The sequence below is a fragment of the Serinus canaria genome, chromosome 3, assembly GCF_022539315.1.
Source record: "Serinus canaria isolate serCan28SL12 chromosome 3, serCan2020, whole genome shotgun sequence".
Lineage (NCBI taxonomy): Eukaryota > Metazoa > Chordata > Aves > Passeriformes > Fringillidae > Serinus > Serinus canaria.
The window spans coordinates 9,912,565-9,938,631 of record NC_066316.1 but is presented as its reverse complement, the minus strand read 5'-3'; the positions used below and the strand labels follow the sequence as shown (position 1 = coordinate 9,938,631).

The 26,067-nt window shown below is 48.3% G+C and overlaps 2 protein-coding genes across 3 annotated transcripts; both read right to left on the bottom strand.

The window, feature by feature from the left end:
• Positions 1-716: 716 nt before the first annotated feature.
• Positions 717-17,943, bottom strand: KAT14 (lysine acetyltransferase 14). Of its 2 annotated transcripts, none has more exons than XM_018918015.3 (10): positions 17,675-17,943; positions 15,861-15,979; positions 12,538-12,659; positions 10,714-10,895; positions 9,764-10,183; positions 8,315-8,886; positions 7,675-7,811; positions 6,992-7,167; positions 3,799-3,989; positions 717-1,325 (listed from the first exon to the last, which is right to left on the bottom strand). In XM_018918015.3, exons 1-10 carry the CDS (start codon positions 17,928-17,930, stop codon positions 1,152-1,154), a joined length of 2,349 nt encoding a protein of 782 aa, XP_018773560.2. In that variant the 5' UTR covers positions 17,931-17,943; the 3' UTR covers positions 717-1,151. The 2 variants fall into 2 exon arrangements, with proteins under 2 accessions (XP_018773560.2, XP_018773561.2); XM_018918016.3 differs by having other exon boundaries at positions 9,764-10,180.
• Positions 17,944-18,183: 240 nt separating this feature from the next.
• On the bottom strand, positions 18,184-22,502 carry LOC115484993 (protein PET117 homolog, mitochondrial). The gene is made up of 2 exons (XM_030236167.2): positions 21,755-22,502; positions 18,184-18,334 (listed from the first exon to the last, which is right to left on the bottom strand). The coding sequence occupies exons 1-2, from the start codon at positions 22,082-22,084 to the stop codon at positions 18,185-18,187; spliced, it is 480 nt and encodes a 159-aa protein (XP_030092027.2). The 5' UTR covers positions 22,085-22,502; the 3' UTR covers position 18,184.
• Positions 22,503-26,067: the final 3,565 nt, after the last annotated feature.

Sequence of the window (26,067 nt, the reverse complement as noted above, 5' to 3'; positions counted from 1 at the left end):
GAGGTATGCCCAAAGGGCCGATCTGCAGACCCACAACAGGCAGAGAGGTGGAAGGATTCCAAAAAGCTGATTTGACAGCTTGGAGCCCTGCTTTGCCTAGACACAAACCCACCTGACACCGTTCCTGAACACAAAACACTGCGTGCTACGAGAACGTCACACTGAGCATGGGGCAAGGAGGGGAAGGGAAGGGAAGGGAAGGGAAGGGAAGGGAAGGGAAGGGAAGGGAAGGGAAGGGAAGGGAAGGGAAGGGAAGGGAAGGGAAGGGAAGGGAAGGGAAGGGAAGGGAAGGGAAGGGAAGGGAAGGGAAGGGAAGGGAAGGGAAGGGAAGGGAAGGGAAGGGAAGGGAAGGGAAGGGAAGGGAAGGGAAGGAAGGGAAGGGAAGGGACGGAAGGGAAGGGAAGGGAAGGGAAGGGAAGGGAAGGGAAGGGAAGGGAAGGGAAGGGAAGGGAAGGGAAGGGAAGGGAAGGGAAGGGAAGGGAAGGGAGCAGGGAAGGAGCAAAACAAAGGTGTCTCCTCTGAGCCTTGCACTTGGGATAACACTAATCCACACACTCTTCAGTAGTCCTGAAATATGGTTCCAGAACTACAGTTCTGGCATGTGCAGAACTTTCCTAACATTAACATCCAGCTACAGAGGCACCAACACCTCATTTCCCTTCACAGACTCAAGACAGTTCCTAATCAAGCAATCAAACCACAGAAACACTGAATGGTTTAAGTTTAGGTGTTCATTTTTGCTAATAAACAAAAACAGAGACAAAAAACCTGCAACATTTTTTGGACAGGTTTCAAAACTTGAAATCCATGGGGCCCCTCTGAAGTGAGAAACACTTTTTTGTTTGGTATTTTTGTTTGCGAATGAGGCTCTCCAAAGTCATAGTGGCAGGAAAATTCCCAATAAGGAATTTCAATTTTCCAGTGGTTTCAGTGTATCCTAGTTGGCATTTCCAGGCCTCTCCCCTTGGAGCACAGGAATCAATCCTTTTGGATTGCATTTTCCACACACAACATCTCACTGCTGACATCCAAAGTCCTAGGGATAAACACACCAGCGTGTTGCAGCTCTCCTGTGGCAGCCAACATCCTCCAGCAAAAGCTGGGGGAGTTTTTTGCATGAATTGGGCTTTTCCCCAGAGCCCTCCCACAGCTCAGCGTCGCAGCCTGAGGAAGAAGGCGTGCTTGCACTCCTTGCTGTCCAAGGGGTAATACTTGTCATAAAAATCCAAAATGTACTCCTCGGTCTTAAATCCAAACTTCTGGTAGAGCAGCATAGCAGGGTTGCTTGCAGAGACGTGAAGGGTGACGTCCTTGCCCATGCAGGTCTGCCAAGGGAGGGGGAGAGGAACAAAAAGGAGATATCACTGCAAGAGAACGAGACAGCCTCTGGGGGAATGCGGAGGTGAGAAGATTCATCAGCTCAGGGATCCAAGGTACTGAGGGAATGTGAGAAAAGTCACAGGAGTTACCACACATAGCAACAGCAAAGGGAGGGCTACTGCTGCTCCTCCGAGCCTTTGTTTCTGGGAAACGTGGATTCTCTGACAATGAAAGGTTTGGGATTATAATTTGTCATCTGCCCATTGTAAATTACTAAAGTAATTGTTAATTAAAAATAATCTTGGTGTACAGCCCTGATCTCAAATACAATGGCCTGAAGAAAAGACAAAACATGCCAGAGGATCAGGCTCTGCACTCCTCCCTGTCAGCAAACAGAGCTGAGCTCTCTGGGACTGCCTGAGCACCTCTGTGCTGTCACACTGGAATTCCTACCTATCCCACCCAGCTCCTCTCCCATCCTTCAGGGCACAGCACTAGACTCCTGAGAAGGCAGGAAATTCAGTTCAGACAGCAAATAATAGCATGGCTGAAGTTACCTTGAAGATCCTAAATTATTCTAACCAGCAACACTCTGATTAAGATGCTGAAATAATTTATTTTCTGCTTTCATCGAGTGATTTAATAGCATTCCGTGTATATTGAGTGTATTGTAACTCAAAAGAGGGAACAGTAATACCCTCTAGGAAATCTCCAAGATAGTACATTCAAGAGGAAAACTCCCAGGAATTTAAGGAGGGAAGGAAAAAAAGAAATAATTGGGAGCTGTTTTGGGGAAGAGAAAATTTGAATGAGATAATTAAGAAAATGCAGTTTATTCCTCTGGGACAGATGCATGAGAGGATAAATTTTGACAGCAAAACCAGCCACTGCTATTTGCATCAAACCGTTTTCCTTTTAAGTTGTGCTGTTCCCAAAAATTCAGCCCCAAACTCAGCACACTGATCCCAAAGTCAGCGACCTACTCTTAATCCAAGCAGAGCATCAAAGTGTCTCAAGCTACAGAGAGGAGGCCCCAAGCCCGAGCAGGCTGCAAAGCAGCACCTACATCCTGGAGACTGAGGAACAGAAGGTCACAACCACCGTTGTTCCACAGGACTAAACCCCTTCTACCACTGCCAGAAAGTCAGCAACGGCAAAATAAACCTCATGTGAGCCAAACATACAGTGCTGATCTCTCATTGCTAGCGTGCCCAATCAGACTCAAATCTCTCAAATCTGCCTGGCTTTTCTCAACAGGGAATTTCATGCAAGCAGGATTAGGTTAATTGATGTGATACATCCTACAGAAAGGTGTGAGGATTTTCTGTGGCTGACTTGCCAACTCCAGCATCCCAGCTCTGTTGGAGAGGGAAGTCTCAGAGTCCACCTGCTGGATCCCTGCAAACCTTGGCGCTTGTTCCCACTGGGTGTTGACATCTCACATCAACACACTGAGCTGAGGGCAATTTCCTTCAACACTTGACACAGAGCTGCCTGGGAGAGGCAAGGGGTGAGTTTAAAGAATATTGATGAGAGGCCTGTGTCAGCACTGCAGAGAGCTGTGCAGGTAGCAGAGTTACCCTCGGGCAGCCCAGGAGCACAAAGTGCTTTTCCAAAGCAGGGATCACTTTCCCCAAGGCTCTGCCAGCACTCCCTACCTTGCTTTAGCCAAGAAAGAAAGAGGATAAAACAGCTTCAATTGTGAGTTTTTGTTAGTGAAGCTCATCTTGACTACAACAACGTTTCCCACCGGCAGCTCTGCCAAGAGAGTTCAGGGAGTGGTAAAACTGTGGAGTTGGGCTCTGTAAAGGACACACGTCTTACTCATCTTTACTCACAATTAAGCTGCCTTTCCTGCAATTTAATTCAACAAAATCAGTGGAATTAAGGCCACTTGAATAACAGTATTCATTTAGAGATTTAACAAAGTTTAACTCCTTTAGTATCACCTGTTTAGTTAGCTCAGATTAATTTTCCCAAGTATCCCTGTGGAACAAGGCCAAGTACAAGCCAGTTTAAACAATGAGGTTGCAAACACTTCATCATGAACTCATCTGTATTTGAACCAGAGGATAAAAGTGAAAGTGAGTGATTGAGATCAGTAAGTGATTTAATGCATGGAATAAACCTCCAGGTGTAATCAAGAATGCTGCAGTAATTCTAACTGACCCTGCCCACTCTTACCTCATTTCCTCCTAAAGACCCCCATTTACAGTATCCCCTGTACACAAACTACTGACCAGTGAAGAACAGAGTTAACCCCAAGACAGCTGAAGTGTGCAGCCTCCCTCTAATTCTGAGGGCATGATCAGGATGGTTGTTTTCCTAAACTCATTTTGACTTCCAAAGCAGGAGCTATTCCCTCCCATAAACACTCACAAAAAGGGTTCTTACTCTCCAATATCTGCAGGTGTGCACACAAGGAAGAAGTGAGAGCTGGTTCTTTGGCAGACTCACAGGATGATTTAATTTCATTACCTGGATAAGATGGTAAATCATGAAGGTTGCAATCCCAGCTCTTCTCCACTCAGGGTGCACCAAGAGAAAAGAGATGTAAGCTTCATTGTACTTCACATCTGGTACCATAAAGCCAAAGGCAATGATAACTTTCTTGTAAAGGACAACAACACTGAAGTCTGGATACTGCAGGCACTCTGACAAATCAATTCCTAGGGAGAAAGAGAGAAACAGCAGTTGGAAGCACTGCAAACAAAAATAAAAGTGTGGTTCAAATCCAGGAGTTGAAGGCTTTTTAGAAATACTCAATCCCTTCTTTTTATTTCAAATTTGTGATAGGAAGAGATCACAGCATCATAGAATAGTCCAAGGTCCCTGCTAGAGCAGTCTTCTGTTACTACAAATTCTGTGGCCATATTTCCCACATTTTGGGAAATCCCAGGGGTCGGGACACCCAGAGTGCAGGGGATGAACCCTGCCTTGGGAAAACCAGCTGCCTGATCCTGCCAGGTAAGTATGCAAGGGAAAAGATGGTACAACAAAACAGACAAAACAAGATCTGCTTAGCAGGGAAGCTTGCGTGGAAATACTAACAAAGCTGATTTCCTTTCAAATGACTCAAGGATGAAACTGAAACTTAACTCTCTTCTGAAGCAGCACACAGGAAACTGGGCTTCAGCTTTGGTAGCATTGCCTGCTTTTTCTTCCACATTGCAGCTCTTTCTGCTGTCTCTTGTGCACACTCAGCTGGTTGTGGGGCTGCACTGTGAGCCTGACCACAGCTTCCAACACTATCAAAACACTTGCTTTTATCATGCAAATTCTCTAATCTGGGGATGAAGTAGCCTCTCAGGCAGTGGTGCTTCTCTGAGTCAGAGGCTGGACACAGAAAGGGACTGGGAGTTTGTTACCTTGCCTAATCACCCTGCTGCTGCAGTCCTACAGCATCCACACAGCCTGTCAGCACCCAGCAGTGCAGCTCGAGGCACTGAAGACTGACTGCTTGATAATTTGTGTGAACAGACCCTAAACGAGATGCGAGACAGAGAGGACATGTGCCAGAAACGTTTGCTTCAGCCTCAAGAATGTATTTGGAACACAGGGTAACAAAACACATAGCAGAGTATGTTTTCCAGTAATCACTCTTGATGAGATGCAAGACTTCAGAAGGCACCAGGCACAGAGAAGTGGGTGAGTTATTTTCTTACTCCAGAGTAAGCTGGGTGGAGCAAGACGTGGGAGGGATCGATTGGCAATAGGGAGCTATGTTAATTAAGGCAAAGCTGTTGCTGCCTGTGGAGTGCCTTGCAGCATGTCTGGACAGAACACCCACTGCCCCAGGCACTGGTGTCTCTGCAGGGGTGCAGTTTTTGCTCAGGATGGATCACCACTGGAGACACTCCCCGCTAGGGAGAGGTTTCCCGTTAGAGCACCAAGGCACTGAGACAACACCCGGGAATCTCTCTACCTGGAAACCAAGCTCTGCCTTGGGAGAGGCAAGAACAGTTCTGAAAGGAAGGATTTGGAGGCAGAGTAGAACTAAGTGCTGGCTTAATGATGCTCACCCAGTTGCATATCTCTGCCTCTCACCCCCAAGCTGTACCAGCTAAACCCTTTGCATCCAGGCTTTACATCCTGCATCACTTCCCCACTTTCCTCTCATGCTGAACAGAACCAAGTTGCAACAATCATATCCCAGCATCAGAATTTTTTCACCATGGAAAAGATTTGGATTCCTGTTTGGAGACTGATGTCAGCATTCTGATTTAATGATGAACAGTTCACAGTCGGGTGGAACACACCCATGCTCCTTATGTTAAATAAAAGAGGGTGAGTCCTGAAGAACTTAATGAAGGTGCAACCCAACTTGGCCAGAACTTCAAATGCATTATCGGGAGAGGAGAGACTATGACAAAGCGGTTTAGCCTCTGCTGGGATTGCAAGTGTCTCTCACAAACTCTCAAACAGCTTGTGAAAGGAAAGGCGTGCCAGGTTATTTCCCCCACACTGTGCAATTTGCATAATGAGTAGCAAAAAGAGCTCCCATCCTGACTGGGGCATATGGCCACTGCTGAACTACAGCCCTGCTGAATCACCATCAGCAAATCAAAACACAAAGCCACCAGTGACCTGGAATAAAGGTGTGTGCTGTTTGCACTGGCCTTTTCTAAATTAGTCTGCTGCGTTGTTTGCTGATCAGAAGCTGATGCATACAGCAGATTAACATCCCTGTTATTATTTCAGAAGAACTAAAGAGTGCAGCCTCGTAACCACCACCAGAAAGGGTGGCCATTGTCCCCAAAGAACCTGCAGTTCCAGAGAGGACACAGAAAAATACAAACCTAACCTTTCCCATACCTTGTAAATACTGAGGCTTAAAGAAATAAAGAACATCACAGTGGAGCCTACAGTTGTAAAAGCAATTCACTGAATCACAGAATAAGCTGAGTTGGAAGGGACCCTCAAGGATCAGAGTCCAGCTCCCAGCCCGGCACAGGACAACTGCAAGAATGTGTCTGAGAGCATTGCCCAGACTCCTGCGGGGCAGGCTTGGAGCTGTGACCACTGCCCCTGGGAAGCCTGTTCCAGTGCCCAACCACCCTGTGGGTGAAGAACCTTTTCCTAATCCCCAACCTAAACCTGCCCTAGCACAGCTTCACAGCTGTTCTGTTGGGTCCTGTCATCACAGAGAAGAGATTCGTGCCTGCCCCTCTGCTTCCCCTCCTGTGAGAGCTGCAGCCCACGATGAGGTCTCCCCTCAGTCTCCCCCTCACCAGGCTGAACAGACCGACTCATCCAACTTCCCAACTTTCACCCTGACATATGCAGCTTGCGGCTGCTAGGAAAAAACCCTCTCACAAAGGTAACAAACAGTAATCTCTGGTATAAAACTGTTTATTTCAACCCCTGATACTAGCAAAACATTTCACTGGATGTTTAAGTTTAGTTAACTACTAACCTACCTACTACTCCTATTAGCACCTATTTTTGTAAGTGCTGTGCTAATTAGGGCCTAATTGCCCAGTTTTATGCGATCTCAAGAGACAAAGACACCAAACCCACGCCTCCACCTCAAATACATTCCTGTAACATCAGATAATGGGTTTCTAAGAACCAGCCAGACACCAACTGAAATAAAATTTGGCCCAAGAACATATTTTTTCTGAATGATACCACTTCTTTCTTGGAAACCCAAGCACTGGAGGAATCTTACCAGGCCAGAAGAATTCGTGGCACATGGAGTTTATAGTGGGGATGTGATTAGGGCGAACATAGCAGTAATCAATGGGTGCTTCTGGCTCAGCCTTCCAGTTGAGATCATTCCTGTGTGGATTTGCCCGGATTTCTGCCAGCAGCCTGAGTTTTGGAGGCTTTGTCTCATAATCACGTCTGCCAGGAACGTGAAAAGGAAACACAAAAAGCAAGTGAGCAACAAGAACTGCCACTGCAGGTAAATGGGTACTGCCCATGAAATATCTTCTGACATGCTCAACTTTAGGAAAATAAAGAACAGTCTTCCATTCAAATGGGGAAGCAGCCCCAGGTTCAGCAAAAACACCCTTGTGCTAGAGGCCAGGACACTTTCCAGACCCACAGCATGTCCAGCCAGTCTTTCCTTACAGCATGAGCAAGGAAATCATGGCTCTGACCCAAGAGCAGGTGCAACTTGCATTGAATGGCAACAGCAATGCCCTCTCTGCCCTTGCCCCCTCTTGGAGATTCCCCTTCCCAATGCAATCCTTTTCATTACTCAGCTAAATCAAACACTATCCCTTCAGGGTTACCATGGTGCACTGGGTTGTACTTTGAGGAGGAGTGAGGAGCACTGCCCAAGAAAGGTGTCCTCTCCGTGGGCTGGCGGTGCACAAGCCAAGAGCAAGCTCAGACCCTCTGTACCTGATGTAAGGCTTAAGGACACGGGAGGTGTAAGGGCTGACAATACTGTGGTCTGTCAGCAGGTCTTCCGAGCCTACCAGGCGGTACAGAAACTTGGTTGTCTGCTGGCGGTATCCCTTCGTGGCGGGCAGCATTGTCTGCATGCACAAAAAAATGCACAACAATTGCAGGAAGGTCAGGCAGAGATTGAACATAAGGAGGGAGAGTATGAGCCTCTCAGAGTGACGGGGTGGACTGGGGCACGGTGGTCCCACCTCTGGACTCTGTGAAGCACTCCCAAATTTGGTGCCCAAATCTAAAAGTGCTGCAAGCCATCTCCCTCCTACACACATGAAAGAGCACCCACCTGTCTGGGTACTTCCAGGCCTCCAGCACCAGCATTTGGGCAGGGCTGGAGTACAAACACAGTGACATTTGTGGTGCTGACACTGACAGATAGCAGTGCTGAACCAGCATGTCCCAAGAAGAAAGGGACTTAGGAGAGGATTGGTGGGAACACAGCCCCAAGCCAAAATGAGTCTTGTTCACGTGAATTTTTTTCACTTTAGGAGTCAGTTAACCTCAGTGTGACACTGCTGGCTGCAGCAAAAGCTTTAAAATAACCAGTGCCAAAAGCTAACTTAGATTTGGGAACACCCACCTGGTATCTGTCCAAGATCCTGAAGTCCTGGCTAGTAGTTCTGTATGTTGCTTGCCCTACTGGGGACCTGGAGACAGCACCTTCTTTGGCTCCATAAATCCCATCAACCAGGAGCAGTGCAGCATTCACAACCTGGTCCAAGTCAAAGAGCGGGAGCCCTCTCTCCCTCTTGGCCTGCCTGACCAGCAGCTTGCGCCTCAGCCTCCGAGCCTCAGGGGTCATGCTCAAAGCATTGGGACAGGCTTCCAGTCTCTTCAGCAGCAGCTTCTCCTCATAGATGCTAACTGAGGTGTGCTTGGGAACTCTGGGTTTAGCATCCTTCTCCAGCTGTGACTTCCCCTTGTCTCGTCCTCTCACCTGCAAGGGTGTGTTTGACTCTTCAGGATCTTCACTGTCACCTTCCATCCGTTCTGTTTTTTCTTCTTCACTCTCCACCTCTTGCTTGATCTGCTCAGCTGTCTTCACTTTTTTCCTGCTTGGTATCATGGTGCCAGCACCAGCTGTCCCACTGGGAGGGGGCACATACTCTATTCCTGGGTCTATGACTCCATCTCCTTCCATCTCCTCATCATCTGTGAAACAGATCAAAATAATTAGAGGGAAATAAAAAATAATTTAAACATCAAAGTTCCATTTAAAAAATGGTTATCACAGCATTTTCATGCTAAGGAACAATAATGTGGGTTTACCCAACACATTTCATTTTCTGTGTACTGCCAGATCTCCTGGTTTTGGATGGGACATGCTGAAAAGAGTCCAATTTCAGGACACAGAATCAATCCTGCTCCTAAAGTGTCTTGTAGTTTGACATCTGGAAACAGTGCTCCTCCTGAGGTGCAAGCACATGTTCTTTGAGGAACGTTAAGCTGCTGAAAATTCCCAAATGTTGGGAAACCAAAAAGTCAAGCTGGTAAACTGTATCTTCTGCTAGCATACCCTCCCTATTCTTCCTGTCACCCAGAAGACTGGCTTCTCAAGGAGCTAAGAGAATTCAGCCTGCATCACTGCTCTGCAATCTCACTGAAATTCAGCATCTGCTAATCAGCACCATCAAATTTATAAAATACTGGGATATTACCATGGGAATAAAATTTCTCCCATGAAAAACACTTGAGACAAAACTAGACTTGCTACGTAACAGTGTTATCTGTGTTGCAGTGAAGTGCTTATGCTGAGAGGTCCAGCAGTTGCTGTGTGAAGTCTACCCGCTGTTTATTCAGGATCTCTCAGAAAACAACAGTGGGGGTTTCCTCTGGCCTTAGAAGCTGGTGATAAAACTATGGAAAACCAGTCAATTCTCACACTCAACTGAGACAACAGAATATCGCCAGTTACTTTCCATCTTATCCTGAGAGGATCCTGCACCTCATTGGGAGCTTCTTTTTTACAATATATTCCTAGAAGACTGCACACAGTTCATCATTAAAGGAAACCCACGGTGGCTCTTACCGTGGAAGAGTGCCTGTGGCGGCATGACATCGGGGATGAGATCCGCTTCCGAGAGCAGGCTGGGCGTGGCCGAGTGCGAGGCGGGCGTGCCGGGAGCAGAGAAGTCCAGGGACGGGGACGGAGAGGGGCTGGTCAGAGGCGTGCGGTCGGACGAGCTCAGAGAGGAGAAGTCAATGACCTCTCCTTTCTCCAGGACGATGTCGGGCCGGCGGCAGCGGCTGCTGAACTTCACGGGCGTGGAGGAAGTGCTGCGGTCCAGGAAGCCGGCCGCCTCCTTCTGGGCTCTCCGAATGTCCTTGGCTTCCTGAGTGCGGGACCTCTTCTCCTTCAGCTCCATGGCTGACTCCACTGGATTGCGGCTCACCCGCTTCCGAAGGCCTTCCACGGTAATGATGGGATCCAGCGGGGGCTTGGAAGCTGCTGCATGCAGAAGGAGTTTGATTATTCTGAGTTCCTGCAGTCAATGGATTCACACTGTGCAGTCAAAACCACACTGACTACGGAGCTTAAAAGATGGGGTTTTCAAAGTGACCAAGAAATTCACTCTGGGACATGTAGCATTAAGCCAGTGTATGACTAAAGCCTCGTTAAAGCCCAAATTTTGTTTCTCCACACAGAGGAGAATTTGCATCTAGTGACAGAAGATAAAAGACATTCCCAGGGTAAAGAGTAGCGGGAAAATTGTGCATTTCAGCTAAAAAAACCCAACAAAAACCACTCTGCACAAGCCTCTAAACCCTGTAAATCAGCACAATGGAAAAAGGTAATAAAATATAACAGGCTTCTCACACTACAGTATATGCACCATAGTTCTCTTCAGTTCTCTTCTCTCACAGCAGAACAAAACTAAGGAACTGTCCATGAACACAAACTGGTTTTAACTGAACTTTCCTCATGTTTCCCAGCTCTGGCCCAGCAAGGAATCTACACACTACGGGGGACAGAGTTACCTTTTGCCTTCAGTGCAGATGCTGACAGCTTCTCTCCTTCAGGTTTCAGTGTTGGGGGCTTGTTATGAACCAGCTTCCACCATCCGGGTTCTCCAAATTCCTGGGCCCCTGAGCGGAAAAACAAGGGGCTCCCCACAGAGAGACAGCCAGCAACTGTGCTCCACCATGTTGAGGTCTTTTTCCTGTGGTGGGAGAGAAGAAAACAAAGGTTAGGTCCCCATTCACCAGCTGTGCTTCCATCCTGGACAGTGTTTCTGCCAGAGGCACTGACACACAATCACTGAACTATTCCTGAAGCACTTTTTTGGCCCCTTGGAGGCAGGGAGCAGCATTTAAGCCTTTCTCTCTGCTGGGCAGTGCACTCTTACTGTGCATCTGAGCATTTTTTCTTCCTTTAGGAACTGAGGACAGGGCTAACTAAGATGTCACTAAGGGAAGAAGTGAGAAGAAATACTGAATAATTGGCCTTGTAGCCAATAAGGGAGGTACTCCCTTGGACTCTGGAGAGTTGGGTTCATGCAAAAGAGCTGCCCAGAATCTCAGGATTTCTTCTTGTCTTTGCACACCCCCACATGCAGAAACTTCTGTACCTGCCAAGGCTTGGCTGAGTGGGGGTTCACTGCTGCCCTTACAGACCTTGGGGGACTGAACCTCAAAGGTGGGGGATCAAACCCAGCTGCTGCAGCTCACAGTCTGGAGTGTTACAGTAAATCTGGATAAGCTGCACTTCAATACGCCAAGGAAGATCTTTGCACAGTTTGTACTGCTGCACACACGATTCAGCTGTCTCTGTTCCTTCAGTGGCTTGTCCAGGCAAGTGGGAAGGGCTGTGTCTGAGGCTAGGAAACACTCTCTGAATTTCAATCAGAGCAAGGAGTGCCCAGTTCCCAGGGCAAGTCTCAAAAGGCAGCAGCAAACCCTGGGAGGCACTGGTTCCCTGAATGAGGGACAATGGGCCACCAGCTGCCCTCCTGTCAGGGTCCCTGTGGCTTCCAGAGAGGAAAATGCTAACATTCCTGAGAACAGAGCAAGGAGGCACAGACAAGCACTGAAAGCAAAGCCAAAGACCAAATCTGGTTAGGAAGAAAGGCCAGATCTTACAACAGAGAAATCCCTAGGGAAGAAAAGAAGCTGTGAAGTCAATTAAATCTACAACTTCCGAGGATTGCTCAGTTCCTTCCCTGCCTCCACAGCACACACATTAACAGTGAGGCTTGGATTTGACAGCTTCAGCACACTCAGAAGAAATGTGCTGTTCACCTGGAAAATGAAGGCTGCCCTCTACAAAAGGGGCTCCTACTCTGACAGTGTGAAAACCTTTCCAGTTGTTTAACACCTACTGTGTAAGAGCCATTTCATTAAGATCTGAAACAATCTAAAAGGTGAGGCTCAGTTCTTCTTGAAGAATTTGGTCCTTTGGACCAAAGCTTTATAGCCAAAGAACTTTGCTGGATCACATGTCTGTCCCTAAAGTTTGGCAACACCAGGATCAGCCCACCCATTGCAACTGTTTAGAAAAACTCAACTCTTTGCAGGTTCATATGCTGCCTAAAGGAAGATAAGAAATAATCCAAAACACATACATTTGTATTGCTTTTCTGTGACATTCCTGGGGTTGTCACTTGAGAAAGAAATGCTGATTCTTTCTCAAGTGTACCCCCCATGCCTGCATTCAGATTTTTCATATTAAATCCTCCCTTTTTATCACTTGTAAGGCTCAACAGAGATGTCACCAAATTAACCAGAATTCTTGTCCATCTGTATAACAGGCTTTAATTCCTTTGGCTCACCAACCAGACCCTCAGGACAATATCATGTCTTTACCTGTTCCCCAATAAGAAAGTCCAGTGTTTCTCAATAAAAGCACAAATGTCTTCCTTCCATCTGAAGTACCCCTGACGGCCCGTTCCTTCCAGAGACAAGTTGTACATTGCCAACATGACAACCTGGAACAGAAAGTGTTGGACACCAGTGAATCCCTTCTGCTTTTTCTGCTGAACAGACCCCCACAGCTGCCACACACACACAGATCTTTGCTCCCTCATAAATATCTTATTTTTGCAACATCTCATAGGCGACTTCTGCAATCCATCTTCTTCCTGGTTTTGTGCTGCCTGTTCTTGTCTTTCTATTGTTAGATGCACATTCTTCCAGAGATTTCTCCATCCCAGGGGAATAACAAGCTGCCTAGTTATGCAGGTTTGTGCTGAGACACAAGAATTGTGCAGCTGTTGTATAAATGAATTACAGTACAGCTGGGGCCTGAATGTAATGTGGAGGTAGGGAAACAGTCTTTCAAATAAATAAAAAAAATGTCACAAGTAATCCTGCTATCCAATACATCAGAAACACTGTGACAATGGTTTTTTACACACTTCACAACCAAATTCACTCTGACCTGTTACATACCCAAACTAAAGGGCAGCTTTGAAAAACATCTCACCTCCTTCGAGTAAATCCTAGGTGACCAACTGTTAATTACGTTTACTTAATTAATTTCAATTAATTTATTAGGACAGAACTAAAGTCAGCTAGGCTGGGATTATCTTTCAACAATCACACAGCCTCAGTTTGGCACTACTCCCAATAACAACTTGCATTTCACCCTCAGAGAAGTCTGAAATCTGCTTTTCTCAGGAAGATGGGTCTCCTCACAGTGGACCTTGGCTTTCTGGGATGCATTGTCAAAGATGTCAAAATGAGGAAACATGGAGAGCTTTAATGTCCCCTTCACCCTGTTTCTACCTCACAACCCCTCTCAGTTTGATAACTAGGATTTGTGGGTTTTAAAGTCATGTGGGACGATGTCTCAGGATGTCAAAAATAATTCTCTTTTCAACTGACTAAATATATGGATCTGTTGAGGCCACATATTCTGGAAAAAATCCAGAAATCACTGACCCCATTTCCTGCTTCAGGTACTTTAGTTTGACCACTTCTCTCAATTCCACTTACCCAGAAGCAGCAGCAGCTCTGGCTGCTAAAAGCCCAGGGAGTTGGTCACAGCTTTCTTTCTCACCCGTTTTCATTTTGTCTGCCCCTTCCCCATGGCACTCTGAGGAGACCTGGGCAATGCCAGCAGCCTTTGCTTTCCCAGTCTGGAATTTGGTCAAACTCTGCCAGTTTGCCAGCACAGACCCCTGCCTACACCAACCTTTTTCCCTGCACTGGCATCACAAGAAAGCAGTGCAGGAGTTACAATCAGTGTCTCAAATTACCTTACATGACAATAAGGCTGAGCTCCTATGGGTAAGAATCAAGGAAAAGCCAACAAGGCTGATATTTTCAAGTCTGACAGCTTGTCCTCAGGACAAGTGGCCTCCTGAGTTGGTAGATGAGGACAGGGAGCAGAATAATAATCCAGTTATTCAGGAGGAAGCAGTTGATGACCTGCTGAGCCTCTTAGATGCTCAGAAGTCTATGGGAGCAGATAGGATCCATCCTAGGTGCTGAGGGAGCTGGCAGAAGAGCTCACTAAGCTGCTCTCCATCATTTACCACAAGTCCTGGCTCACCAAGAGGGTACCTGATGGCTGGAGGTTGGCTAGTGTGATAGCCATCCATAAGAAGGGCTGGAAGGAGGATCCAGGGAGCTCCAGGCCAGTCAGCCTGACCTCAGTGCCTGGCAAGGTTACGGAACAGATCATCTTTGCCATCACTTGGCACCTACAGCATGGATTCAGGAGGGGCAGGTCCTGCCTGACCAGCCTGATTTCCTTTTATGACCAGGTGACCTGCCTGGTGGATGCAGGGAAAGCTGTGGATTTTGTCTGCCTGGACTTTGACACCATCTAGAGGGGTCTGGACAGGCTGGATCCATGGGCCAAATCTAACACTAAGAGGTTTAACAAGAGCAGGAGCTGAGTCCTGCCCTGTGGCCACAACAAGCCCTGCAGCACTACGGGCTGGGGACAGAGCAGCTGGAGAGAGGCCAGGCAGAAAGGGACCTGGGGGTGCTGGCTGATGGCAGACTGAACACAAGCCAGCAGTGTGCCCAGGTGGGCAAGAAAGCCAGTGGAATCCTGGATGAGGAGTAATGGTCAGCAGGAGCAGGGCAATGATTCTTCCCCTGTACTTGGCACTGGTGAGGCTGCACCTCAAGCCTTGTGTCCAGTTCTGGGCCCTTCAACTCAGGAAGGATGTTGAGGTGCTAGGGCACATCCAAGAAGGGCAGCGAGGCTGGTGAAGGATCTGGAGTGCGGATCCTGTGAGGAACAGCTGAGGGAGCTGGGGGTGTTCAGGCTGGAGGAGGCTCAGAGGAGACCATCTCACTCTCTACAACTCCCTGACAGGAGGGTGAAGCCAGGTGGGGGTTCTGCCTCTTCCCCAGGCAACCAGTGACAGGATGAGAGGACACACCTTAAGCTGCACCAGGGTAGGTTTAGGCTGGACATTAGGAAGAATTTCTTCACAAAAAGAGTGACTGGGCCTTGAGATGGGCTGCCCAGGGAGCTGGTGGAGTCACCATCCCTGGAGGTGTTTAAGGAAACCCTGAATGCTGCACTCAGTGCCATGGTCTAGTTGACCATGTGGTGTTAGGTTATGGGGTAGATTTGGGTTTGATTATCTCAAAGGTCTTTTCCATCCTAGCTGATCCGTTGATATTCTATGAGACAGCACACCATTAAAGAATGCAAACAGACATTATTTTGATTGCTCAGGCATGCAAATGACTGGAACAGTGAATTCCAGCAAGGACTGAAGCTAGTGCACAAGCAGCCAGGTTGGAGCTTTGTACCCAGATAGCTGGGAAGCTTTCTGTTTCTATGCTGCTACCTCACCAGTTTTACATTTTCTTAGACACAAAAAACTGTTCATGCCTAGAAGCCAAATTGCATTTATTTTGCTTTTCCAAACCTGCTTGAAGCCATGAATTCATGAGCAACATAAGGGGAAGGAAAAAAAAAAAAAAAAACAAAACAAAAAAATCCGAAAAGGAATGTGGTTTGTATGATTATCTTTCAATTTCCCTGCCAAATACTGAAGTTCTCATGTGCAGGCAATCCTCAGATAATTAATTTCTGAAGTTCATGCAAATGCTCCTTTGTTACCAATACCTGATCCTCTTTTTCCAGGTAGCATGTACACAACAACCAACAATTTCAGAAAGTCCCACGGCTCTTCTGATGGCACAAACATTTCACTTACTTGTTGCCATGTTAATCTCAGACGTTCAAATTGCTCTTTCCCATCTTCTGAGCAATCAGAGCAAGTAAATCTGAAAAAGTTATCTCCTTTGAGGTAGCTGAGCTGTTCTCTCAGTTGACCTAAAACGAAAAGGTCAAAATCAATCTTTTTGCCCTTTTATAGGAAAAAGTGCTCCAAAAGAAATTTGGATTTCTTCCAAGATCAGGTTTGTCAGAACAAAAATTACAGAACCACCTGTAAACCCTTATGCACCCAAAGTTACAGGCTCTAATTCCGTGTTTCTACAGCAGAGGAAAAAGAAATCAGGGCTTCTAAACTCACCAGAAGTTAATTTACACCAACATGAACAATTGAAAAATTACATTGGAGGACAGGGAAACAATGTTAAGTGTTTCTGGAAAGTCACACTCAAAAGATGTTTCTCTACAAGGATGTCATCTCTTCTACTGTATAATTTTATAATTTTTAACATATGGATACCCTGCTTCCATACTGAATTGCAGAATTCAAGTTGCAACTACATTTGATGGGGGAAAAACTCCTCACACTTGGCAAATTAAGAGAATTTCTAAAGTGGCAATTCAATGTAAAAAAGTGATTATTTGCCAGAGCACGTTGGCCATTTTCACATGAGACAACTGAACTCCTTAGAACTGAATGATTAGGAAACAGCACAGTATTTCCCTTTGGCAGCTCATTTACTCTGCACATTTGTATGTGACTACCGTTGCTTTGCAACTGGCCTTTTCTGCTCCTTGGATCTGTTCCACAGCAACTGCAGAGAGGAACATATTTGTAAAATAAAACAAGTTGAGTGTTAAATGAAGTGCTCACGTGAGATAGCTCATGCTGCCTTTAACTCTGCTTCATTTATTTCTATTAATACATTTCAAGTTAATATTTTCCTTTATTGCATAGTAGTTAAATAGTCTGGCGCTGGTTTCATTACATTAACACCTAAACATTCACTAACACACCTTGAGAGGAGATTTTTACACTATAAATTTTGGCAAATCCTAAGAAGGCAAAAAGAGCAGCTCTAACATATTTGCAAAGCAGGTGCTACCTAAATAGTTCCTTATTTCTAACCACAAACAAATAAATAAACCCCACAAAACCCCCGAATCAAATCAAACAAACAAACAAACAAAACAAAAAAAAAAAACCAAAAAAAACCACCAAAGCCAAGGTGTTTAGAAATATCTTGCTCTTGACTGTAATAACAGATCAGGTAATCCAGAATTTAGAATGTAAAGCTGTCTGTTACAGTGCTAACAGCATATATCTGTGCCAGAGAAGCTAAATTCTGCAGCTTGCCCCTAACACCCCCAAAGGCGGCTGCTGAAGGCTGGGCATGTTTCTAAACCAAGTTAAATTCACATTATTGGGAAAACATTAAGGTTGAGATTTAGCCATATGCTCCACAGATGTGACAAATCAACAGGGAGGGGGAAAAAAGTAACACACAAAGTCCTTTTCCTCCCCAGAGCTTTACAGCAAGGGGCACTATCTGAGTGACCAGGGAGGTCAGGTCGCTTGGCCCAAGCCCTGAACAGCTGCAAGAATTGTGAGGGTGGGCACATTTCTGAACTTTGATGTTCTCTATTAATTGAAGAAGACAGTTTGACTTCCTCAGGAGAGCACCAGCTCTGGGCACACACAGCTCCTGGACTGCAGTGTCTAACACAGACCCTGCCAGCAGGCATCACCCACCAAGGCAGGACGGGGAGCAGCCCAACAAGCTGGGAAAGAGGAACACAGGACAGCACAAACACCTCGCAAACACCACCACGGCCAGCACAACACAGCCTTACTTGCTGGGATCCACTTCTGGCACTTCTCACAGTAATAGGACATCTCCTCCATCCAGGACGTTTCCCCCTCGTCGCTGTTCAGGGAGTCCCCGCTCTGGTCGTGCGATAAATCCACGGAAGCCTGGTCCTCGGACTCCACGATCAGGAGAGTCTCCCCTTCCACCTCGCCCTCCTCCAGCCCCTCGGAGGTGGAGGTCCTGGTGGCTTCATCGTCGTGGCGGCTGAGCAGCCCACCCATGTGAACGTTGTTGGCCATCCTAGAGGCAGCCTGGCCAACAATGAGCTGTTCCTCCCCAGCTTCGGATGTGGGCCAAGGCTCCACAGTGCAAGTACCAATCACAGACGAAAAGGGTTTTTGTCTTCCTTAAAGCTGCAGAGGCTGGATTATAATTTACACAAAATAACCAGTTTTTCACAGATTACCTCTGTTTGTTACAACACCTGCAAGAAGTGAGATGCAAACGACCTTCAAACGTCTTTAATCAAACCTCTAAGGAGCCAGGTCAGTGCCTAGGGCTGCTGGGAACGTTTTTCCATTAGCGCCTTGTCTCTCTCTTCAATGAGCTGCTTTGTCAGAGCAATCTGCTCTTCTAACAGGCGAACGTTCTCCTTCTTCTGATTCTGACGCTCAAGATCTCTGACAACGCCACTTCGCAGCCTCTGAAAACACAAAGGACAGGGTTTATCACAGCCCGGGGGATGCTGATCGGGACCAACCCCACCCAGGCACCACCCCTCCCGAGAGGCTGGTCCCTCTGCCGCCTTTGCAGGGTCTTCCCACAGCAACTTAACGTCGTTGGAATCTTCAGGATACCCAGAATCACTACACCAAAAAGTGCTTTATTTGCACTCACTTCAGATGGTTTGGTTTACTAAGTGACAATGAGCAAATAAATGCTCGGAGTGTGTAATTCCCATGCCATGCAGGATGGAAGTGATCCAAAAATCCCCGTCATCTCTGACCTAAATCTCTACCAAATCAAAATAAGCTCCTCAAAACTTCTCTGCTTGGAGGCAATTTGTGACAAAATGGAAGCTAATTTAAGAAAAATTGGCCCGTGTCTTCATTTGCTTCTTTCTGCTCATGTCTTAATCTTAAAAAAAAATTCACAACCTGCTTATGCCAAACTCTTGAAAAATCAAGGCACTTGCTTCACAAATATCCCCTTTACCTAAAGGGTTCCTTATAAATAATGTAAATATATAACAAATAAATAAATAAATACATCACGTGCAACACAACACCAGCAGCTTTCAACCTGGGGTGCCACCCCTCAATGGGTGTAAAAAGCCTTAGGAAAATCCCAGCTGCTTTCTCCACATGCTTCTCTCTCGCTTACCTGGACATTTTTACTCACATTGATACTTTGATAATTAGGTGAAAGATCAATGATTTTTTGACCCTTTATATGATGCCAAAATTCACCTGCAAATAATTTATTTGTTTGAAAGCTGACCCTGAAGTCACTTGAGAGGATGTCTGTGACTATTATTCAACAAGTTATCACAGGGTCTGATTCCTCACCTAGCATGCCAATGACTGCACACTTCAAATGCAATCATTTCTCCTGTCAAGATCAAAACAGAAAGGTTTTGTTAAAGATATAATTTTCTCTTGTTAAGAAAATGCACAGACACATGTGCCTGCCAATAAACAAAACTCTCCAGAAATTATTCTAATAAAACCACTTCCTTCCCAGCAGCTTCCATCAACTGAACTCAGGCTACAAATTAATGTAATTACTGATTACTATGAATCAGTAATTTGAAACTGAACACAAAGTTCATAAACTGATTATTACCTTACTATTAGTTAATAACAATAAAGATGTGAGGAGATACATGGTAACTGATCAACTGCACCAAGAATGTAATCCTTCTTCCTTCACAAAACACTGCAATCTTTCAGATGATGGAGGTATTTACTTTGAAAATGCACATTTTGCAAAAGACACCTTTAGAATTTGAGTGTCACAAGTGACAAAGACCTGAAATGTGAAAGTTAATCTTCTCATCTTCCTCTATTCTTGGAAGTTAGCCCTGCTTGTCTTCTGCAGGCATGAAAAGCATGTGCAAGCTCAAAGCACTCTGGGCATGGCACATCAATTTATAAAAGTCAAATGTTTATTAATCTGCATAAAGATAATCTTGAAATAATCTCTACACCAGAACTGTAAAATATCCACATTATTTATTTCCATTATGTTATCTAAATAACTGGATCTGTTAAACATGAAGCCACTACTGCTTGACTTGGCCATGAAGAATTACAAAAAGAAAATCTCAGATTTAATTTACAAAACATAAGCTTTGAGCCTTGGACCTTCTGAATAGGTATTAGCCTGTAATAGGATTTGGGTCAAAAAGATCCACGAGGTTTAGGTGTCCCATGAAACACCCAGGGGTGATGTTTATTCTGCAGCAGATGTTCAAAATATAGCTGCCATTAACTGCAGCTGCAGTTCAGTTTAGGAGCATTTAGCATCTATTCCTGCCAAATCCTTAGTGCCTCAAGGCAGGCACACTGAATCAGAGCAGGCAGCTACAAAAATGTGATGTGATCTACCCAAAGTATGTTTGGTGATCTACCCAGCACATCCATCAGCTCTGGCAATGCAGAGCCATTGCTGGCTGCCACTCCAGGATCCCAACTATCCTCTCCTTGCTCCTGCCTGTGCCATTCAGAGTGTTCTCCAACTCCTGCTCACACAAACCTGCCTCCTTCCTTACCCAGACCACTCTCATCCTCCAAATTCCATCCCTCTCAAGCACTGACAGAGACAATCTCTTGAGGGGAAGAAAATATAATCCTCTAATTACAGAATGTATCATAAAGCCCAAGCAACAGCCAGCTGAGCTGAGATATGGATTGGGAAGTTGAACTCTGGTGTTCTGTAACTTCTGACAGCCTCAGTGTCATTTAACACACTGTTAATGTGTGCATTTTCTGTATTTTTTTTTGTGTGTAAGTGGAGAAGGATCTGATGTGTGCCCTCATATAACCCTGGGCTCATCAGCAGGGTCCAGACCAGCACACTCACTGCCACACAGCACAGCTTTAACCACACAGCTTCTAGTCCCAGGCAGGACTGCTCTGCTTCAGAACTCACCATGGTCATACCTGACCCCTTTTGGCTGTGGGATCCCTGGCACACAGGCTGCCTGCCAGGAATTCCCTGGTTTTTGTAAATATAGCACAGAGAACCACCCTGTTCAATTACCACATGGTGCTTCTGACAGCCTGCACTGTGCCTACCCACGCAAAACAAAAGGGGAGCAGGGGCAAGAGCATGGCACAGCTCAGGGCTGCCTGTCCTCCAGCAGGCTGTATTTGTGGGGCTGAGGAAAAACAGGGCACACCAGTGGGACAGCACAGCCAGACAGCGGAAAGTCCTGGGAACACTGCCAGGAGGGTGGCCTTGGCTAGAGGCTGCAGGATCACATCCCCTGTGCACGCTGGCTGCTGGAGAGGGAGGGAAGCACCTTTACCGAGCCTCACATGGAGCTCTCTGCTGCTATTTGCCCCTGCAGGGAAACGCACAGGACAGCATTAGGGAGCTGGTGCAGCTAAAAGAGCGAGGAAAGCACAGGGGCCAAGGCAGGAAAACACGGGGAAGGGATGGCTTCTGGAGAGAGCACATCGGGACAGCGCTGGGCAGGGCCTCTGGGAGCCGGGCTGGGCACACACAGTGCCCGCAGCCCCCAGGGCTGGGGGCACAGCTCAGGCGCGGACAGGGACACGGAGCTGCGGGAATGAAGGGATGGATGAAGGGATGGATGGAGGGATGGAAGGAATGGAGAAAGGATGGAGGGATGGAGGAATGGATAGAGGGATGGAGGAATGGATAGAAGGATGGAGTTCACGTGGGCTCAGGTGCGCGCACGGGGCGTGGCTTGGCAGTGGGCGGGGCTCCGCGCTAAGCCGGCATGTGGGGGCGGGGCACGCCGGGACGCCAGGTGAGGGGGCGTGGTCTGGATGCCGGGGGCGGGGCCTCCCTGGCCAGGGGGCGGGGCCGCAATGAGGGCCGGGGCAGGGCCCCACTCGCCGCCTCCCCCCCGCGGCCCGCGGCGCGCACTCACCTCCAGCTCCCGGCGCTGCTGGATGTGCACGGCTGCCACGATGGCGGCGGAGAGCAGCGCGGAGACGGCCAGCGCCAGGCGGGAGCCCCGCGACATGGCCGGCGGCGCGGCGCGGGGCCGCGGCGGGGGAAGCGCCGGGCGGGCGGGGGTGCGGGAGAGCGTGAGGCGGTGGCGCCCCGCCCCCGGCCGAGCGCCGAGCGCAGCGAGCCAGGCCGGAGCAGCCGAGCGCCGATGCGGGGCGGGGCGCTGCGGCGGGAGGCGGGAGCGGCTCCCTGGAGGTGCCGCGCCGGGACCGGGCACTCGCACGCTGCTGGCCAGAAACCCTGCCATGGGGCGCTAAACTCGCCCCCTGCTAGCCAGAAACCCTGCCGTGGGGTGCTAAAAACCGGCCTTTGTTCCCTCAGCGCCCCTAGGGATTGGGTGCCCAGCTGTGCCCAGCTGTGCCCGTGTCTCCTGGGGCTGTTCCCTGGAGCTTCCTGCCGGCGAACGCGAACAAAAGGAGGTTTCTTGTGCGTGCAAGAAACATTTCTGGTTTTGTCGAGTGAAGACCACCAGTTCTGCATTCTCCTCGCCCAGAAATCCCGAATTGCATGGGAGAAGCAGCTGGAGAAAGCTGCTCTTCAATTGTTTGGTTTCTTCTCATTGTTCAGTGTGTGGCCTTAAGGCCTCGTGTTTGCCAGTTTTTTGTGCTCTGAAGACAGAATTATTCCATCCCCAGCTCTGTCTGCAGTGGAAGAGGGAAATAAAACACACATCAGGCTGATCCCTCCTCATTACAATCTTTTTCGTCTCTCTGCTGAATGAACGTGATTAAAGTGAAAGGTGAAATTAGTGGGGATGATAATATCCAATGGAGTCTAATGGCTGTGCTCACGGTGCTGTGTTTACTCTCTTTAGGGTTTGTGCATAAGTGCTTATAAGGGGTCCAGGGCCACTGGAGTGCCAAGAACGGGCTGGTGCATGGGACCCAGCACAGAACCCTTGGCACTGGGGAAGGTTGCAGCTCCCCCAACTCTACCCAACCTTGTCATTAATCCCTGGAGGGACCAAAATCCCAAGGGAGCAGGAAGCATTCAGGCTGCGCTTTCACAATCTCAGTTTCTGCCCTAGTGGTTCAGGTGCTCCTGCTCCTCCCGTTCTCCCAAGGGCTGCACCTCGCTGAAGGGCTCAGCTCCTCTGCCCTGACCCTGCTCTTCTGCTTTGCCCCCTTTCCCAGCTCTGGGGTGAGAGGGGACCTTTCCCAAGCCCACATTAGCAGCTGGTCTGGTTTAAAAGCCCTTTTTCCTTTCTCGGAGCCCGGCTGCAGGGACAGGGAAGCAATGGAGGTGGGAGGGCAGGAGTGCCCAGAGGGGATGGATGTGCACTAATGGGGGATGTTTTCCTGCTAGGGAAAATCTTCCCATCTGCTGATGGGCAGGACGACACGAGAGAAGAATTCAGCCCGACAAACACAAGCTTGGTGGCTGTGACTCCCAAACGGAGAGGCAGAGGATGGGCTTAAGCTGAGGGAGAGGTGAATCAGGAGGGTTTCTCTGCTGGGAAAACCTGTGCTATGCCCAGAGCTTTGGTGCCCTCTTTCCTGTGCCTGGTTCCTCCTTAGCTGGGCCGGGAATAGCGGCGCAGCGCTCATGGAGGTGGGGCCAAGTGCCGAGTGGAAAAGGGTTGAGTCACACCTGAAGGAGACTGGAAAGCTCAAGGCCATTTTTCCCCTGGGCAAACAGCTCAGATCTGGATAATGATCTCGGATAACATCTGCAGTCCATCCTTAGGGGGCATTTTTATCCTGGATTTCAAACAAAATTCAGCTTGTGCAACCCCTGTGTGCCTCATCCACCCTCCACGCTCTTTCACAGGCATTTGGCACCCTCTTTGATAGGGCTGCGTTGCAGGCCCTGTCTTGGCCAGACTTCCATGTTGTTTCCGTGTTCCAGCCGTTCTGATGGATGAGGAAGAGTTCTGACCAGGCTTTGGATCAGGAGTGGTCACTCTGGGTAGCATTCTGTGAGGAGAAGGGGTTGCAGTGTCAGCTCAAGTTTGTATTAGCCACCAGAGAATCCAGAAAACGGGCTGCTCACTTGTGGTTTGCCTTAGTGGCAAAAGGAACAGGACTGAAGCCTAAGGAAACCCAGCAGGATGTGGAAGGGGAGGGAGAAATATTCAAGCACAGCCCATCTCCAGGTTTGGTCCTGAACCACAGCCCCCTCCTGCTCCGTTTGTCCTGTGTAATGTGAGGAACCCACCTCTCTTATCAAACTGCAAACTAACAAAAAATAATGATAACAATTTCAGAAACCATCCTAAAGGCACGTTTTCACAAAGCTGTCTCAGTGTCCCCCCAGAGTTCTGGTGAGCTGCTGGCTGTCCTTCCCTCTCTGCAGAGGCAGCTCTCCCTCCCTCCCTCCCTCCCTGAACGTGTGTCTGTGCGTCTGTGTGTGCACACAAGAGGGACTTTGCACACACCCAGAGCTCTCCACTGGGACACAGGGGCTCGCCTGCCTCAGTGGCAAAGACAAAAAAACCAAAACCTGGATTCAGCAAATTCCATTTGCCCTGTGAAGCTGAGCAGGAGTGTGGGTGTGGGTGCCTGCACAGCTCTGCCAAGGTCTCGGGGTAGAGGCAGAGTTGGGGAGGGGAGCAGGGTCTGCCTGCTGCTGTTAGCATTGATTTTCTCCTTATGGCAGTGCTAATTATAGCAGCAAAAAGAGCTAATTGCTGTGTTGTAGGCACTTTAATCTCACCGTGATACCTTTTCCCCTCCCAGAAACAGAATTACTCCCGTCCCTCCGCAACAGGGACGGACCTGCCTGTGGTGGTGCAGGCACTGATGGTCCAGGCACAGCCACCCTGGCCCTGCAGAAAATGTTTCTGTAGGATTTGCTGGAGGGGTCGTGTTGTTTGTAATCAAAAGTGCATTATGCAGAGAAAAAAAATTGTAATGTGTAACTTTTTGTGTCCCTCCTGTGTAATTCGGAGGCTTCTCTGAGCATAGAAACCCCAAAAGTAGTTTAAATTAATGAAATGTATGCATTAAAAATGCTTTGTTTTGACCAGGTCAGCCTCCTTTCCAGGCAGGTGGAGGTGTGCCTGCTTGGGTGAGTTTTATTTTTTGATGGGCATGAATGAAGTGAAAGCCCTTGGAACTCATCCCTTCAGCACTTGCACAGAAAGAAGCTCTGTGAACCTGTTCTCACCAGCTATTTGGATGAATTTTGTTGCTCCTCCCATTCAGACAAGCCCCAAGGCCCTGTGATAGTTCTTCCCAGGGAGCTGGAGGGAAGCAAATCTGATTGTCCTGAGATTTGAATGATGAAGTAAAGATAAATTAGGGGGGAAGATGATGGAGCTCTGAAACTTTCCTTCCGTTTGCAGGGCAGCCTGTGAAACGGTTACTTGGGATTTTAAATTCCCCTTGGGATTTTAAATTCCCCGTGCACTTCCTCCTTCCAGCCGAGAGGGCAGGAGCTCCGGGCTGGAGCCGTGCTGCTTTTATAGCCGGGCTGGTGTGATCGCAGTTCGGCAGCCAGCCCCGGGGACACCGGCGGGTCACCTCCAGCTAAATCAACTAAGGTGTGGGTGCCAACACCTCATATTGCCCTGGCCAGAGGGGGAAAGGGGCCCCCAGACACCCCAAGCTCCTTCCCTGGCATCACCCGGGTGAGGGAGTGAGGAGGAGGCTCTGGATGCCCCTGCCCATCATATCCCTCCCTGATTTCCCCATGGCACAGTGGGGTGCTGCAGAGGGTACCCGACCCAGGGAGTGCAGCCTGGCTCCCTCCTGCAAATGCGGGCAGAGGCCAAAGTCTGCCTGCTCAGGAGCAGGGAGAGGATGTAACCCCAGCAGCAATAATTATATTGGTGGCAATTGCACAGACCCTTGCCCGCGGCCGGCGGCGGCAGCGCCGCTGGGAACTGAGGGCAGGGGTGTTGCTGGCTTGGGGCTGGGCTTGTTATCTCCTGGAAATCATTGTCAAAGATCAAAACCGTTGTGCACGGATCCCCAAAGTGTTGGCTGGGTAATTTTGCAGCAAGACAGGAAGGTGGGGGGGGGTCCTGGCCCCCAAAGCAGGGTGAGCTGCACCCCCAGCTCACACACCCTGCCAGGGCTCTCCCATGGGGAGGAGGGATTCTTGGAGGCAGCAGGGAGAGGGGGGCTCATCTGGGTGAAGGGGCCAGAGGCACCCATGGGTGCTGCAGCCAGCTCTGAGCCCCCTAGGTGGTCAAGCCAGAGCTGTAAGGAAAGGAGCCCAGCTGGAAGCAGCACCCCTGCTCTGCCATGGCCATTCCACAGCAGCGGGGAGTGTGTGTGTGTGTGT

What these genes read in the sequence shown, in the direction of transcription:
- KAT14 (XM_018918015.3), bottom strand. Translation starts at nt 17,930, where the DNA reads ATGGCCAACAACGTTCACATGGGTGGGCTGCTCAGCCGCCACGACGAT. An exon ending in ACTTTCTTATTGGGGAACAG is followed by an intron (nt 10,896 to 12,537) that starts GTAAAGACATGA and finishes CTCCCACCACAG; the next exon opens with GAAAAAGACCTCAACATGGT. An exon ending in CCACGAATTCTTCTGGCCTG is followed by an intron (nt 3,990 to 6,991) that starts GTAAGATTCCTC and finishes CTTTCTCCCTAG; the next exon opens with GAATTGATTTGTCAGAGTGC.
- LOC115484993 (XM_030236167.2), bottom strand. Translation starts at nt 22,084, where the DNA reads ATGGCAGGGTTTCTGGCCAGCAGCGTGCGAGTGCCCGGTCCCGGCGCG. An exon ending in AGCAGCGCCGGGAGCTGGAG is followed by an intron (nt 18,335 to 21,754) that starts GTGAGTGCGCGC and finishes TTGTGTTTTCAG; the next exon opens with AGGCTGCGAAGTGGCGTTGT.